This window comes from Eleutherodactylus coqui, chromosome 5, assembly GCF_035609145.1.
Source record: "Eleutherodactylus coqui strain aEleCoq1 chromosome 5, aEleCoq1.hap1, whole genome shotgun sequence".
NCBI classification, from domain to species: Eukaryota; Metazoa; Chordata; class Amphibia; order Anura; family Eleutherodactylidae; genus Eleutherodactylus; species Eleutherodactylus coqui.
The window spans coordinates 59,620,968-59,639,365 of NC_089841.1; the positions used below are offsets into that span (position 1 = coordinate 59,620,968).

Here is an 18,398-nt window from a genome sequence, read left to right on the forward strand (position 1 = left end):
GGTCATTGGGTCCAACTCCCTGCTCAGTGCAGGATTCACTAAATCATCCCAGATCCGGTGGGCTGAAGGACCTGCTGTGGGAGGAGCCATTGTGCAGTTTGGTAGAAAATACTGTATACTGAATAAGCCGTCAGCAGCCACCAAGACCTGTGATGACTTCACTGTCATGTGATCACCTGTGTGGGTGAAGTCAGGGATCACATGACCAGGAGCTGATCACTGTATCTAGGCATCTGCTAAGCTGGTGATGTCTGAAAATCAGCTTGGATGTACCACAGCTGTGTGTGTGTAATGTGTGTGAATCAGGATGCATGTAGCAGAGCTGTGTGTGTAATGTGTGGGAATCAGGATGGATGTAGAAGAGCTGTGTGTGTGATGTGTGGGGATCATAATTGATGTAGCATGTAGCACAGCTGTATGGCGCATTGCGCCACCAGAAACGTGTGTACTTTAATTTCCTAACAATTACTAGTAAATATATGCAGACAGGTGCTGATTGACCAGCTGGGTCACATGCCTCCCAGCCAACCAATTCATACACATAAGTGTAGAGAGGTGTTAATGTTGGCACTCAGCTCTGAAATGACAGTGAGCATGTCGGTGTGTGTCGCTGTGACATCACCTTGGTCCCGATCCAACATGGGCAGCGAGCTGTGACAGGTGCAATTTTAGTGGATTTTATCAGCAATTTTTTCCTACAACTTACATCTTTTTCTGCTTCACTCATCATTTTACTTTTTGGAAAGGTTATGAATACAGAGATTATAGAGATCTTGTATATCAGTATACGGCCACACATTTGAGCTGTGATGATTGTGGCTTTGGTTGAGGGCATGTAGTCTGTGATATAGCACAAGTCACAATGCAGCTCCGGCTGTTGACTCTCTAAGGTCTGGTCTCTGGTTTATAAAACCCATTTTCAGATTCTGAGTTAATAATAATAAGTAGGGGGATTATTCCAAAATTGTCACTTATCCCCTATCCACAGGCTAGGGAATAAGGCTGCCTGTCCATGGGCGTTTTTGCATTGCATTCCCCGCGGCGATAATCCGGCCGTGGGGAACGCAGTGAACGCTTTCCATAGCGTTGCTATGGAAAGCGCAGCCTCCTATCCACGAGCGGAGAATCATAGCGATTCTATACTAGCGGGTGGCAAATCGCAGTATGCTGCGAAATGCGGCGATTCTCCGTGGTGAGCCCATCTGTCAGATAGGCTCACCGTGGAGATGCGTCAGCTGGCTCCTGCTTCCCGGCGGCGGCTCTCCGACGCGGGATATCGCAATGCCCGTGGACAGGCAGCCTTAGTGTCTGATCAGAGGCTACAACCATGGAGTTATGGTACCAGCAGTCAGACCCCCACCGATCAGACACTTATCTCTTATCCTACAGTAGTAGTTAATCTCGTAAATAGATAGCGGGTGCAAACAGCATTCCTTCCCCGCTCTACAGAACCCACCACACCAGCACATTACACAGACAGCAAAATTATTTCCATGAGCACTGTGTGATCGTTCTCAGTGAGAGAAACCAAGTAATTTTGTAGATTTGCTCTACTGGCTAACACGGTACCAAACCTTTTTTTCGTTTTACCTAAATGAGCACTGTGTAATCCTTAATTTCTCCTGCAGGGGTGCTGCAGGCAAATTGAACACTTTGTTGACAAGTTGCCTCACAGTTTACAGCTGGAGCTTTCAACAGCAGGAAATCCTATGATCATCTCATCGTTAGGGGATCCTGATGATCTATAAAGGATTCACCAAATTGAACAACCCTATTAAAGGGGTTCTCTAAGACTTTATCAATAGGATTCAATTTCCAGGATTCCTACTGTTTTGGGGCTTTTTAAGTGACCCTCTGGTCCCAGGGCAAAACTTGTCCCAGGACTGGGTATTCTGTTTGAACAGAAAGCAATGGGATAGCTGCATACCCACACTAGAACAGTTCATTGAATAAACATTGTACCCGAACAAAGCTGATAACATAAGTACAGCACCATAACCAAGCTTATAACATAAGTATAACACCAGAACCAAGCTCAGGATGTTAATACAGTCCCAAAACCAAACTCACTATATAAATACATCACCAGAACCAAAACTCATAAAATAAATGGATCACCAGAACCAAGCTCAATACAGAAGTACAGCACCAGAACCAAATTCATAACATTAAACACTAAGCAAACTAAGCAACTGTGTTGCGGGAGTGCCAATGGGCTGGCAGCAGCATCTCAGAACATCAAAGGGGATGAGACAGAGCCGGGAGGAGGATGATTCATGTAGCTCCACAAGACGCTGTCATACAGAGGAATTTCATCTGGCCAGGCAGACTTAAGGGGGGCAATTCCCCGCAGCTTACATGCTCTGTGGGACCAGAATGGTCGCATATAGCTAAGGCCAGCCTTGGAGATAAGTTGCAGTACCAAGCACAGTAAAGGGGACACACCATTGACAAGAGTGTCATACCTATGATTAAAAGAGGGGTTCTGGAGGTCGAAATATTGATGGCTTATCCTAAGGATAGCCTATTATTGTTAAAATCCCTACATACCTGTCCCATGAAGCAGATTTCTAAAAGGGGCAATGATTGTATAAATTCGCAAAAAGAAAGAGGTATTACCATGTTGTTTTGGGGGTGTTTCTCTGTGGAATGGGGTGGGGCTGAAAATGTCCCATTTTTAGTGAATCAAATTTTCGGATTTTCAGGATGGGTTGTCAGCCTCTGAATGTGAACAAACGCGTTTCTCCGTCAACAAGCAGAAAGTCTGGTAATGGTAGATTGATCAGAAAGTTGCCAGTCTTCATTATGCAAGCTTTATTCACAAAAGACTGAGTGACTCCCAGATAAGGAGTCAAATATCAATGTCAAGCAAACTTCATCATAGTCCGTAAAACTGTCTGTAGGGATAGAACCTGAACGCCATGAACATTGCCAATAAAAATGAAGTACAGTCAGCCAGACAGCAACAATACGCCGGGCTACTGCTTCTGCAGCTTTGCCCTAATTTCATAAAACAGGAATCACCGGTTTAGTGGAGTTCTGTTCTACGGCACAGTTGCGGTGGAAAGAGGAAGCCGAGCTGTCATACACAATATTTCGTCATTTCTGCATTTGCATCCATACAGTTGAAGCTTTCTTAAAAAAAAAAACATAATGATAACATCCAACAGGGGTCATTAGCGGACCCAGGGTCATAATTGCATGGGTGAACGGATACAACCCGTAGCAAAAAATACAATGGTCCGCCCGCCTGGTCCTGACTCCTGAAACATCCCCAGACAGCAGCACAGCTATAGTGGAGCAAAGGTAGCAGTTGAATCTTATCTCTGGCACCCGAGGAGGTCCTCTACAGATTTTGCGTTGGACCCAGGAGCTTCAAGCCCCTAGAGCCTACTTTCGCATTCTGGCAGGAGAGAAGAGCATCGGGATCCTTGGATCAAGTTCCTACTGCCTTATTAGGAAGAAGAGCTCCATGAGGTTGGATAGACATTGGGGAAGTCATCAGTCTTTGATGATGTTAGCGCCAGGTTTCCATACAACCACAGGCTGTAAGGGAGGCAGATCATGTGGCTGCCATGGGGCCCATAGGAAGTGGTGGCCAAGTGATGTTTGCTTCCACGTCATTTTCTACTGGGTGGCTGGAACCAGTCCAACCCAACACTTTAATAAGAGCCCCATTTTTATTTTTGATATGGAGCCCCCTCTCTTTTATGTATGCCACTGACAGGCTGCCTCTAATCCATGTAAGTGAACTTGCCAATTTAAGAGGGGGAATCTACGGTATATCCTAAGGCCGGCTGCACACGACCGGGTCGGATTTTGGATGCGGGATCCCGCAGCAGAATCCAACCTGTGGCCGGCCGGTGACCCCGCATACCTGTCTTCTTTTTTTCTTATCTGTGCTGTGTATGGTCCGGATTGCTCGTTGTCGGACATGCGCAGTACGGATTTTCCCGTGCCGTCGCTAGGCGATGACACGGAATTCGAGACCTATCCGCAATGTTAATTGTAGATGGGCTGCGGGTTGGACGGCTTCCATTGACTTCAATTGAAAAGCCATCTGTGCGGATACTGCATTAAAAAAGAGCATACTATGATTTTTCCTCCACGAGCAGAAAATCACAATTGGTTTCCGCTTGCATGCAGGAAAAAGCGCTTTTCCATAGCATGCTATGGAAGGTTTTTGCTGCCGGACTCTGAGGCAGATGTCCACTCCAGATTACGCAATGCAAATATGCCCGTGTGTAGCCGGCCTTAAACAACAGTGTCTGGCTAGAATTGTCTATGCCAGTGTTTCCCAGCTGCAGTCCTCATGGACCCCAACAGGTCATGTTTTCAGGATTTCCTCAGTATTGCACAGGTGATGTAATTATTGTCGGTGCCTCAGACATTGCCACCAGTGTTCTTACTATAGCATATCCTGAAAATATGACCTGTTGGGGGGTCCTGAGGACTGGAGTTAGGAAACACTGGTCTACACAAACAGACAATCACACATATCCTGCAGGTCAGTGCAGAGCTCTTTAGCTTCCATGGGATATGGGAGCTGAAGGCCCACCAGAGGCCTCTGTTACCACCATGACACTGGAACCAGCGCCTCACCTGGACTCGTGAAGTTGCTAGCTGGACCCAGGAGGACTGGCAACATGTGTCGTTGTCCAATGAGTCCCGGTGGAAATAGTTTCTGGCTGGTAATAGGGTTCGTGGGTGGCACAGGCCTCAGGAAGCCGTGGGCCCCAGTTGTCAACAAGGCACAGTGGAGGCTGGTAGTGGACACATTCAGGTGTGTTCTCATGGCATGGGTTGGGTCCACTCTGTCTATCTATTATCTGTTTAGTCTGGGCCGACTCACAAACACTGTATGGATTGGCCCTCTCCACGCGGTTCTGTTTTGTACGGCTTCCTTCAGTTCGATCATTTGCATGTTCGTGTCATCTTTGATAATATCAAGCCAGCGTGTTCTTTTGCGGTCAGGTCTTCTTTTGCTGCTCACCACTCCAAGCGTTATCGATGTTTCTAGTGAATTAACTCATATTATGTGGCCGAAGTATGAGAGTCTTTGTTTTGTAATTTTGCCCACCAATGAAAACTTTGGTTTGACACGGTCTAGGACTGTTTTGTCCGTGATCTTGGTGGTTCAAGGAATTTGTAGGAGTTTCCTCCAGCACCAACGTTCGAAGACATCAATCTTCCTCCTTTTCATTTTCTTGAGTGTCCTACTTTTGCAGCCATAAGTTGTGATTGCGAAGATGATTGCGTTGGCTATCCAGCATTTCATTTTGTTTTTCCAGATCTTATCCATACTTAACATTGAGCTGCGACCGAGTGCGATTCGCTGTTTTATTTCGGGTACTGATTCTTCATTGCAGTTGATTTTCAGTCTGAGGAAGATGAAGTCTTGAACTGCTTCGATTTCTTCATTGTTGATTTAGATTTTTCCCGTTCTGTTACCATCTATTGTCATGATCTTCGTTTTCTTGATATTCAAGTAGAGGCCGGCTTCTGCGCTTCCTTCTTTAACTTTTAGTATCAGTTATTCAAGATCTTCCTGACTTTCTGCCAGCGAGGTTGTATCATCTGCATATCTAAGACTGTTGATGTTTCTTCCACTGATCATGACTTTGATGTTGGATTCATCTAACTGCATTGCCTGAAGATCACCTCTGCATACAGGTTGAACAATGAAGGGGATAAGATGCAGCCTTGCCGTATGTATGCCTTTCTCCATTCTGAACCATTCCGTGTTACCGGTGGTGGTCCTGACCATAGCCTCATGGTTCGCATATAACAACTGTATGAGTTGCCCCAGATGATCCGGGACTCCTGTTTGACCACAGCTTCTTATTTTCAATGCAATTGAACCCTTTGCTGTACTTTATAAATCATATTACACCTCCTTCTGGTACTCGCTGGCCTTTTTCACGATCTATCGGAGATTTGCAATTTGGTCTCTTGTTCCTCTTCTTCTGTAAAAAGCCGTCTTGTGCGTCAGGGAGTTCCCGTTCCACTGTCGCCGTTTTGCGTTTTTTTATAATCTTCAGTAGGATTTTGCTTGCATCTGATATTAGGGCTATTATGCCGTAGTTTGAGCATTCTCTGAAGTTGCCTTTTTTGAGAAGCGTCACAAAAACTGACCTTGATGAAGTGCTTTAAGCGTCTGGACTGGCAGGTGTTTGAGCAGCTTAGTAACCTCTCCCCATTGCAACCTCCCTTTTGCCTGTGTATTATATGTAATTGATTCAAATTAGCCATCCAGAGGCCTGTGCCACTGTCCTCCTGTAGGGTGGTATTATTTAGTTACTGTGTGGTCGTATTATGTAGGCACTGTGAGGAAATATTATTTGATCAGTGTATAGGAATATTATTTGGGATCTGTATGGTGGTATTTTTTGGATACTACATGGCAGTATTACTTGTGAGCTGTATAGTGGTATTATTTAGGAAGCGTATAACAGTATTATTTGGACACTACATGGTAGTATTAAAGGGGTTGTCCCGCGAAACAAAGTTGGGGTATACACTTCTGTATGGCCATATTAATGCACTTTGTAATGTACATTGTGCATTAATTATGAGCCATACAGAAGTTATTCACTTACCTGTTCCGTTGCTGGCGTCCTCGTCTCCATGGTGCCGTCTAATTTTCAGCGTCTAATCGCCCGATTAGACGCGCTTGCGCAGTCCGGTCTTCTCCCTTCTGAATGGGGCCGCTCGTGCCAGAGAGCTGCTCCTCGTAGCTCCGCCCCGTCACGTGTGCCGATTCCAGCCAATCAGGAGGCTGGAATCGGCAATGGACCGCACAGAAGACCTGCGGTCCACCGAGGGTGAAGATCCCGGCGACCATCTTCGCAAGGCAAGTAAGAAGTCACCGGAGCGCGGGGATTCGGGTAAGTACTATCCATTTTTTTTTTAAACCCCTGCATCGGGTTTGTCTCGCGCCGAACGGGGGGGGGGGGCTATTGGAAAAAAAAACAAAAACCGTTTCGGCGCGGGACAACCCCTTTAATTAAAAGCTGTATGGTGGTATTTTTGGGGAATTGTATGGCAGTATTATTTGGACACTGTGAGGTGGGATTAGGCTATTTGATTTCTGTATGGTAGAATTATTTGGACATTGGCTGGCCTTACTATTTTCGCATTGCACGGTACTGTTACTTGCACATTTTATGGCAGTTTTTGAAATACTGTTGATGTGTAAATGTTACTCTTTGTCATCTCTTAATATACTGCAGCGGGGTTTTTCTGGCTGAGTCCCTTCCTTCCATAAAACATAGGAAACTTCTGTATATTCTTCTGCCGGGATAGAGCTTGTTCTTGCCCAGCAGACACATGCACAGTATTATACCAATTACAACCTTAGTTTATTTGCATTGCTTTCTTTAGTTTGTCTGCGTCTGATGTATTAGTTGACAACTTTTGTCTTTTTGTAATCTATTTTACCTCCAATAAGAAAGAACAATGTAAGAAAACAAAAATGTAATAAAGGATTCTCCAGAGGGTAAACCATAGTACAGTACACACAGCTATAGAGCACACATGGCAAACATCCAGCCCACCACCTCCATTTATGTGGCCCATGAGGTCCACTGCATGTCAAAGACTGAATCAGGTTTTTATATACAGCGCCACTGCAGCAGGACTTCTAAGATTAACAGGAGTCCCTGCGTGCTGCGGCGGCATCTTTCCCTCATTTACTTTTCATAGAATGGTAGAGTTGGAAGGGACCTCCAGGGTCATCAGGTCCAGCCCCCTGCTCAGGGCAGGATTCACTAAATCATCCCAGACAGATATTTGTCCAGCCCTTATTTGAACACTTCCATTGAAGGAGAACTCACCACCTCCCGAGGTAACCTGTTCCACTCATTGATCACCCTCACTGTCAGAAAGTGTTGTTCTCTCTCACAGCAAACCCCAGCGCTGCCCCCACAATATAGCGTGAAGTGTCGAAGTGGAGCTGCAGCGCACTACTGTGCCATTATCTTGTCGTTCCCAGAGTAGCAGCCAGGAGCCACCGAGCACATCTGAGAACAGTCAGCACATCCATAATTTGGTAATTCAGCACACGCACTGCCTGCAGCAGGCTTTCTGGGGTTCGGGGGGCACTTGCTTATAAAGAAGCATAGCTTTTTTCTGCGCAATTATTATGCTGCTTTATACGTCTGACTATTTTCAACTAGAGGAAATTACCCACCTCCTGGGGCACCTACTTAATGGTTGGTAAATTACCCACCTCCTGGGGCACCTACTTAATGGTTGGGAAATTACCCATCTCCTGGGGCACCTACTTAATGGTTGGGAAATTACCTACCTACTGGGGGCACCTACTTAATGGATGGTAAATTACCTACCTACTGGGGGCACCTACTTAATGGATGGCAAATTACCTACCTACTGGGGGCTCCTACTTAATGGATGGCAAATTACCTACCTACTGGGGGCACCTACTTAATGGATGGAAAATTACCTACCTACTGGGGGCACCTACTTAATGGATGGCAAATTACCTACCTAATAGGGGCACTGACTTAATAGAGGGAAATTACTTACCTACTGGGAGCATTCTGGGGGCATTGCCTACCAACTGGGTACAGCTACTCAATGGGGCAAAAGTACCTACCTACTAGGGACACCCACTTATTGGGGGAACTTACCAACCTATGGGGGAAATTACCAACCTACTGGGGCACCTATTTGATGGGGAAATTACCTACCTACTGGGGGCAGCTATTTATTTGGGCAAAATTACCTACCTACTAGGGGACCTACTTAATTGGGGAAATTACCTACCTACTGGGGGCAGCTACTTAAAGGAGGGAAATTACCTACACACTGGGGGCACCTACTTAATGGGGGGAAATTACCTACCTACTGGGGGCACCTATTCAATATGGGGAAATTACCTATCAACTGGGGGCACCTTCCAATATGGGGAAATTAACTACCTACTGGGGGGCACCTACTTAATAGGGGAGAAATTACCTACCTACTGGGGCAGCTACCTAATGGAGGGAAATTACCTACACACTGGGGGCACCTACTTAATGGATGGGAAATTACCTACCTACTGGGGGCACTTACTTAATGGATGGGAAGTTACCTACCTACTGGGGGCACTTACTTAATAGAGGAAAATTACTTACTTACTGGGAGCATTCTGGGGGGAATTGCCTACCTACTTGGGACACCTACTTAATGGGGCAAAATTACCTACCTATGGGGGGAAATTACCTACCTACTGGGGGCACCTACTTGATGGGGGAAATTACCTACCTACGGGGGGCAGCTATTTATTGGGGCAAAATTACCTACCTACTAGGGGACCTACTTAATTGGGGAAATTACCTACCTACTGGGGGGTATTACCTACCTAATAGAGGGAAATTACCTACACACTGGGGGCACCTACTCAATATGGGGAAATTGCCCGGCTACTGGGGACACCTACTTAATGGGGGAGAAATTACCTTCTTACTAGAGCTCCTACCTATATGTTTAGCTGTATGGTTGCCTTCAAAGGGCCAGTTGTAATGGTAAGACTGTATAAATATAATTACTCCGTAACATTTGGCAATTACAATTACATTTATCCCTTTGCAGGCACCCATAAGGCTGAAGCAGCCCTCGGTGATGATGAGTTTAACACTCCTACTATAAAGGATTATCAGTGATTTTCGATGCAATGCGATTTTAACATTAGAAAGTCCTATTGACTTTCGCATAAAAATAAAGCAGCAAAATCGTGTAAAAAAGACGTGCGTGAAAAACGCCAGTGTGAAGGTGTCCTACGGCTGATACTCTCATGTGAGATTTGTGCGAAGCATGAAGCTTGCATGAAAATACCTCCCATTGTTTGCAGTCGGTCTATTTACACGGGCGATTTTTCTCTTGCAGCATGTGCTATGTTTTTGTGAGTTTCGCACGAGAATAGAACATGCAGATGTGCGGTGACAGGCCCATCGCACAGAACACGGACCTGTGAATGCAGCCTCACCCATTGACAAGCTATTGTTCTCTTATCCTAATGCGACAAACCCTTTGTGAAGTAATTCACCCCCATGATAGCGCGGCACACAGTGTTATCACATTGTGTTAAAGAGTCAAGCTAAAGAGAAATGGCGCAGAAGTACTAAAGTTTAACTTGACACTTAACACGCTAAATAAACTGCGGCGCAGAGCGTCTTCTTGCTTTTTCATTGGCTTTTGTTGTGCTAACATAAGACAACTTGTTGCAGCGAGTTATCAGCGTTGGGTAAAACTTTGCTACATCGGAACGAGGATGATGATGGTTGGACATTTATAGCATTTTAAAAATATCTTAACCCTTTCCAATCCACTGTCTGACGTCTAAAGACATTCTAATTGAAGGCTGCACAGCTCCAATGTCGGAAGACATCCGCCAGGGTATTCTTACTGTATATTACTGGCTGCTCTGTTGTCGGGGGCTTCCCCAGCATGTCCCATACCACAGTACTGGCTCTAGGCAGCAGATGGCGCCATTGTATAATGTCAGAAAGAAAAAGCTCCCTAGGAATCCCTGAATCCAAAATTGGATTGCAAAGGGTTAAATGTCTCTTGATGAAGTATTCTATTTTCCTTGGTTTACAGGGATCGGCACGCTCATACCATAAAGGCAGACCCTGCAGCTTCCGTGGAGCCCAGCGCACAGCTCCCTGCCACAACTCAGGGGCAAATAGTCAATAGGTCTTAACACTCTTCTCTCCATTTTGCTCTATGTAGACTTTTCTACGGACCGTTGGCCCTATGGTGAATCGGGGTGTTGGGAGGAGGTCGAGTTCCTATACCGTTATGCCCAATCCCTTACAACTGCTTCTCTTCACATCTTAGCAGAGAAGAAGAAATCTGCTTAAAGGGAACTGATCAGCACGTTTGAGCATGTCAGACCACTTACAGCTACAGTGGATATATAAAGTCTACGCACCCCTGTTAATATGCCAGGTTTTTGTCCTGTTCAAAGAAAAACAAAAAACGGCCAAAGATGAATTCTTTCAGATTTATTTCCACCTTCAATATGACCCGTGGAATTGAAAGGGTGAAATCTGCTGCAAATCAGCAATAATTAAAACGCAATCAGCAATATGTAAATTTTTTTTCTATCTCCCACGGTTTGCTTTTTATTGCATTGCAAAACAAAAACTTGCTTTTTTTTCCTGCAATACAATTAATTTTTAACATTAAAAAACCCCATAGGGTTTTGCGCTAAAAAAATCACGGCAAAATCATGTGATAAAAAAGTACAAGAAAAATTGCAAATAGTTATGTTTTTGAGAGAGAAAGCAGCGTTGACACTCAAAAAAAAAAATCGCGGAAGTCACAATTTTGCTGAGATTTTCTCATTGCAATATCGCGATCGCCAGTGTGCGGCAGCCCTAAGGCTAATTCCACAGGGTCGATCACAATTTTGCCGCAAGAAAATCGCGGCAAAATCGCATCTTTATATACTGCAATTTGTGAGTTTTTTTGTAGAATAATCTTGTTGCCGCCCACAATAAAATTGTGCGATACATGGGAGATTAAAAAAACCAAAAAAAAAATCGCACATCGCAGAAAGATAGAGCTCGCCACGATCTTTTATCCCCTCAACATCACATGAGTGAAAACATTGCAGATGGGAACAAAACCGTTGTAAGTCATTGGTTTCATTTTTGGCTTTTTACTGACATCAGGCAAAAATTGCGCAATTTTCCCGCTCCTTGTGAAACCACCTTTAATGTCATGGTTTGGAAGTCCTTGGTCCTCTTCAAAAATAATACTAGGGCCATGTACCTAAATGTCAATGATTTCACAAGACATTGCTCGATGTAGTCATTTGTCTGCCCATCCAGTATCGCTCCTGCTCTCTTATCTGGCTCAGAAGACTATTGGCCCCGAAGGTGTTAGGGCCCGATTGGGATTGTCCCTTATGCTTCACTACTAACCACTAATTTCTAGATAATGCAATAGCTGAGCTAGCCATCAGATAAGGAGGTGCCTGTATAAGAAATCACGGAAGACCTCTCTGAAGCTTCAAGTCTTGCAAAGAATCGCTGCCCTACGTTACTCCTATTAAATGGTGCACTTGGGGAGATATACTGCCCCCCTTCCCCGAGCGCATGATGTAATAAGGATATCATCATGACATAAATATAATTTATAGTATATCTTATGGTTGCACTATGGCGCATGAAAATTTGCAGCATATATGCCGTCCTTTTTGCCATTACCTCCCGGTCTGTTGCTCTGCTACAAGTCAGGGTTATATTGGAATGCCCCCTCCCCATTAAAAGGGCTTACATCCTTAAGGTTACTACGATCTGTGACTGTATTAACATACTCCCACGTCTGATACCATAAAGTCCCAAATCGGCTGAGCAAATGGTCAATGCTGGATGCCCCCCGGGCTGTACTCCATGCCACCATATGGGCAGTGGAGGAGGGAAAGTTGGTGGCATCAGATGAGAAACTAAGAGGGTCCTTCTAAAACTAACGCCTCCCATCTTATTAAGTTGACACACAATGTCAGAAGCAGAAGTATGGAAACAGAGTTTGAACCTTTCCCCCAATATCCAGTAAATGTTGCTGCCGTGCGACAGATGGCAGCAGAGGGGCGGTCTGACAAAATGGTGTCTAACATGAAAATGCGTATAAAGAAAAAGGTGTGTCATCGAATTCCTCCATGGGAAAAAAATTGTACACATTGACATTCATCGGCGCAGTGGATATTAGTACAATGAATGTCAATGGGTGCAGTTTTTACCGCATGGAGGAATTCAATGACACAACTGCTTTATAAGCACTTTCATGTCAGACCGCCCCTCTACTGCCATCTGTCACACAGCTACAAAGTTTACTGGATATTGTCAGGAAGGTTCAAACTCGATTTTCATACCGCCAGCATCCGCTCCCGACGTTGTGTGCCAACATAATAATATAAGAGGCACTAGTTTTGGAGCGCTCTTGTTAAGGACCAAGAGTGGTAAATTTATGTCACTTGGTCCTGGGCTTTAATCCCGGCTGATAGCAAAAGTACGGCACAGGATTAAATCTTTTGCTCCTGTATTCAAACAGGGGTAGGTCGGGTCCTCAGCTGTCTGACAGTCTGAGGACCTGGAGGAGAAGGGAGAAGCTGTTTTTTGACGCTTCTGCCTTCTCCTTTCCTGGGTACATAGCACTCAATGAGCCCAACCAGCTCTGTAAGTGACTAAGGTCACTACTGGGGGATGTTTTCCCAGTAACTGGGGCTCCTATGGATGCTGCAATTTCAGGGTAAAAGTGTGAAACTAAAAAAAAAAAAAAAAAAGACCAAGTGAATGACCCCTAGAGGTCTTATATGACGTCAAAGGAGAAGCAGCTGTTTAAAAAAAAAATTGTTAAAAAATAAATAAATATAGAATAAAAATATATACATAGAAAATAACCTACCTCCGACGCCAACCGAAACAGTTGCTGTATGCGCCCTGTAACATATATATATCAAAACGTCCGAAGCAAAATGAAGGAACCCATTCCCATGCTTAGCTTTTTACCACCAATAAAATAAAAAAAAACAGAAAAATAAGTCAGTGAAGTCACAGAAAAAAAAACACAGTAAAAATAATTTTGATAGCTGAAGGAAAAAAACAGGGCAGTAAAACCACCACATGGGTAAGATTCCTAAAAAGTCCCTGGTCCTTAAAGGGATAATACACTGTAGCTTATAATCAGATAAATCTAGTAAGAGGTGGCCCGAGCCCGGCCAATAGCTCCATACCATATGGAGAGCAACAGATAGCCAAAAGCCACACACTCCTACCAAGAAGAGGACAGCAGCCAACGCAACGCGGGACCCTCAAGGCTTATCCTCGGGGCAGAAAAGGACTACATCACTCACCCAGAAGCTTTCCTTAAAGTAGGCACCTCTCATGGTGAATCTGGCAAAGCGTGAGAAGTGCTGCAAACTTCACTGAGAAAAGGAAGTGCTTCTTCTATCCAGGTTTACTGTAGACTGAAGTGTACACACCACTAAGAATAATGCAATAATTAGTTCCTCAAATGTCCTTCCCTCTCTGTCATGCCCTGCCCCTGCTAAGTCCAAAAACTCAACCAGTTCAAAGGACTGCGAAAACTTGTGCAACTTATGCTAAAGATCCAGGCAGCTACACGGCGACCTCTACTGGCCACAGCTCAAACAGCAGCGTGGGAAATGCTAGGACAGGTTTGTTGGACCACCAGGGACCGTGAGGCAAGTCCTCTTGTGAAACGGGCCAAAAAATTGAAGTAAATGGAATGCATGCAATTACACAAGGGGGTTCCCAAAAGAAGCAGGAATCATCTTCTGCTGGGCAGGGGGTTACTAGTACAGGCTTCTGTTGCTAGGTGAATGTCTGCGGAACCCTACTGAGGTGGTCTGCAAGCTGACGTGGTTGGGCAAGGTTGCATTCAGTTCCAGTCATTTCTTTTCAACACATTGTTGAGTTTTTCACCTATTTTGTGATGGCTGATTCCTGCGAACAACGTGCAGCTGAGAAATTTTGTTTCCTTTTCCACTGCTCAAAGCACTCGTAAAAAAAAGTCGCTTGGAGCGAGATCGGGTGAATATGGAGGGTGAGGCAAGAAATTATTTACCACTCAGCGCTGCGTTGGCCGGTGCGTTCTTCATGATGGAAGAACCAGTCACCTGTTTGCCCACACAGCGCAGCTGCCAGAAGAGGATGCTCTCCATGTGAGATCTATGCCTACCACTTTAAGTGCTGCTTAGTAGCAGTGAGAACACCACTGAAGCACAAGGGAATATGGCTATAGATATCCGGAGAGGAGAACGGGACCTATCGTTCGCAGACCTTTTGTGCTGCCCCAGCTTCCAATATGGCGGCTCGCTGCACTACTTCACCAGGCCACTAGTCTGAAGCGGCTGTACAGGAACCCGTGCTGCTACTGATGTAGTAGTAGACACGTCAAGCCCCAAAGAGCTGTACCGCAACATACAGCAAATGTTCCATGCGGAACGTTCACAGGCCATTGCAGAAGATTTAAGTCAAAGGGTCTCTGATGTGGAAACTAAAGCAGATGAACTTGCCGACGCCGCAGAGGCTGATAAGATTTTACATATAACCGTTATTCTATTCTATTGGAATTGAAAATAGAGGACTTGGAGAACCGTTCCAGAAAGGCAAACATACGAATACGAGAGTTTCCATAATCCACTACCATCCTTAAAAAGACAGTAACCTCTTTATCTCAATATTTACTTCCACAAACCCTGGCTGAGCTGTTTTGAACGCATACACCATGTGCTGACTAAATCCTGGAGCCCGGAAGTGCCCAGAGATGTTATTTTAGTCGGAGATTAGAGATCCGTTGGGTCCCTTCCGTTGGGTCCCTTCCGCTGGCCTCCCGCGCCCAGCAGTCCTCAATGCTGACGGAGCATTTCTTGCTGGTGACGGGGCTTGAATACCCTGCTCTGATTGGTTCAGGAGCGCTGCACCTCAGCCAATCAGAGCCAGCACTTGATGAACCAATCACAGCCATTTATTGAATGGCGCCCTGCTAGATTCTCATCCAAGGCTTCAATCACCCGAACCCCCTGACCAGGATTCCGCAGGCACTTGAGTGAGCCCATGCAGCTGACTTCATGACCTTTACTATACGATCATCTCAGGTGCCTTTCTACTATTAAGGTACATACCTGTTAGCATTACCTGGCTATGGGACCTCCCCCTTGCCAGTTATTAAGTAGCTAATTGTGTGATTCTATAGACTGTTACTGCTCTCTACCAGCTTTTTTTGCACCTTCTCATACTATTTAGACTGTGGCCTTGTGCTCTGGACTGTCTTGATGTCTCCACACCTTAGTTGAGTGGGATACCATTCCATCTACACCCCCCTTCCTCCTTAATTTAGTACTTCAAAGAACAGAATTTTTTTTTTGCAAGAATAAAGCACAATGAACATGTTCTATGATGTTTGCAGATACAGAATATGTGACTCCCCTGTGATACCTATTGTGTCCAACATTCTGTTTGGCACTTATGTCAGAAACAAAATGAGGAACCCATTATTGTACTTTATTTTAGTGTAAATATACTAATTTTGTACGGGTAAAAACAAACCCTGAGCGCCGTTATATAATATTAGACGTTACCTTTTATGGTAAGAAAATCTGCCCAACTTTTACGCCCCACCACCGATCCGATTCTCTCTTCTACCAGCATGTGTGCACGGTTTGAGAATTTACAATTTGATTACCTTTTTAGATGTGGCAACTTAAAATTTTATAGTAAATGGCAATTTGGGTAGATCCTACACGGGCCCTCTACAATATACAGGGGCCCAACAACTCACTTTAAGGCTTTAATCATGCGAGCATTTTATTGCGGCAATTGTGCCCGTGATAAAGTGCTGATGAAAATCGTGACCATCAGAAGCGTTTGATACCAGGGCACTTGTTCAGATGGGCCATATTTTGGAACATAAAATCGGCCGTCCAAAAAAGATACAGTGCGCATTCCAGCTGACCGCTTTTACGCTGCCTGGAAAAAAATAGGCCTTAACCTATCTTTTGCCGGTATACGCCAAACGGTCTGATAGACTCCTATGAGAGCTGCCAGCAAAAGGAGGTAGAAGGAAGTTTAGCAGCGGCTCTGCTAAACTCCCTCCCCCTCTCCGCCCCTTGCCAGCTGTCTGCAAAGGGAGGGAGCTGGAGATTAGCACTCTAGCTCTGCTAAGCTCCGCCCCCTCCCCTTGCTGGCAAGGGGTGGGAATTTAACACACTAGCTCCTGCCCCATCCCTTTGCCGGCATCCAGCAAGGGGCGGAGAGGGAGTTTAGCAGAGCTACTCTCTACCCACCCACCTGACGGTATTCCAGGCTGCAACATATACATGCCACACCTGGCCCTCTGCATGGATGAAAAAACAGGAGATGTAGCCACCACTTGGTCGCGGCTGCCTTCCGTTCATGTGATTTTCGGGCATGATGTGTGCGGCCGAAAATCACAGCGCTTGTGAAGTAGTCCTAAGGGCCCTTCTTTACGGATGCTTGGAGGGAACATAATGGGTCTTTAACAGGGTTTCTCATATTTTTTCCCCCCTCCCACCACCATTATGCTGGGACTGAATAGATACTCGTTAACACTTTCACCCTTCACAATTTGCTTTATGCTTGTCATGTTCATTGTTCATGGCCAGATCATGATTTTGTGTTTGCAGCGTTAAATTCTGCAGATCGCAATACTATCCTATTTTAGTGGCGGCTAAAGGAATCCATGATTACTAGTCCCAATACTCGACAGCAGCTTTCTGAGGAAGTTTTCAATTATTTCAGAGGGCCTTTATTAGGGGTAAGCTTATTAGTAGAGCTTCTAATACCAAAAAAGAGAGCATCCCACAATTAAGCCAGAAGCTAATTTTACTAAATTAGCCTTTGCTCATAAGCGCAACCCCTCCTCGTATCTTTATAGAGCTATTAGGGCCATTATATTCCAGATGGATGTTATTCTAGCTCAGCGAGCAGAAAAAGCGTTGAGATGGAACAAGGCCACCCAGTATAAATGGGCCAAAAGACCGGAAAAGTTAGGAGCACAAATGTTAATGAGTAGACGAGGGATCAAATACACAGTATCCAGATTAGGCGGCGACATTCCTCCTTACATCCATCTATAATTTACAAGGCCTTTTGCAATTTTTATGATTGAACCCAATCTGGATCGTACCCCATCTGTCATTCATTTGCTCAATTCAGTTGGTCTTCCCACTTTGTCACAAGCAGCCAACTCGTTTCTCAATCAATCAATTTCTCAGCAAGATGTGGAAGAATCTGGTAAATGGCTAACTCTAGGAAAAGCACCAGAGCCCAAAGGCTTCACAGTCTTCCATTATGAGGGATTTCTTTTCATTCCCTAGTCTGCATACTGTTAACTACTGCAATCGTATTCTCAGCGGATGCTTCATGCCTCCCGACTATCTAGATGCCATGATTACAGTACTCCCAAATCGAGACCCTTCTCGTCCTGCCAATTATTACCATTTCCCTTATTAATATAGATACTAACATTCCTACATCAATACTGGCATCACACTTGAATACTCTTACCCAGTCTGATCCATTCAGAACAAGTTGGGTTTGTTCCAGGTTGCCAGGCCCCTGAGGGTATCCGCAAAGCATTAGATATTATACATTGGGATAATACTACATCCACACTGTATTGTCATTAACATAGTATGTAAGGCCAAACAAAAGTCTTGTATGCCCATCCAGTTCAGCCTCCCCCCCCCCCCCTCCCCCCATGTTGATCCAGAGGAAGGCAAAAAGAAAATCCCAATGAACTAGAAGCCAATTTTCCCCATTTAAAAGGGGGGGAAAAAACGTCCTGACTCCAATCTGGCAATCAGAATAATCCCCGGATCATTTTCTGAAGTTATTAAT

At 44.9% G+C, this 18,398-nt stretch overlaps 1 protein-coding gene across 2 annotated transcripts in view; it reads right to left on the reverse strand.

Annotated features, from left to right (window-relative positions):
* Window positions 1–14,015, reverse strand: part of PSTPIP2 (proline-serine-threonine phosphatase interacting protein 2) — an 81,911-nt gene extending 67,896 nt beyond the window's left edge. The window contains exon 1 of one of the 2 annotated variants that reach the window (XM_066602608.1): window positions 13,868–14,015. In XM_066602608.1, coding sequence (XP_066458705.1) covers window positions 13,868–13,900 — 33 coding nt within the window. In that variant the 5' untranslated portion in view covers window positions 13,901–14,015. Of the gene's footprint in view, window positions 1–2,619; window positions 2,747–13,867 lie in introns of those variants that run through there. The other variant, XM_066602609.1, reaches the window with a different exon arrangement.
* Between the last annotated feature and the right edge of the window lie 4,383 nt (window positions 14,016–18,398).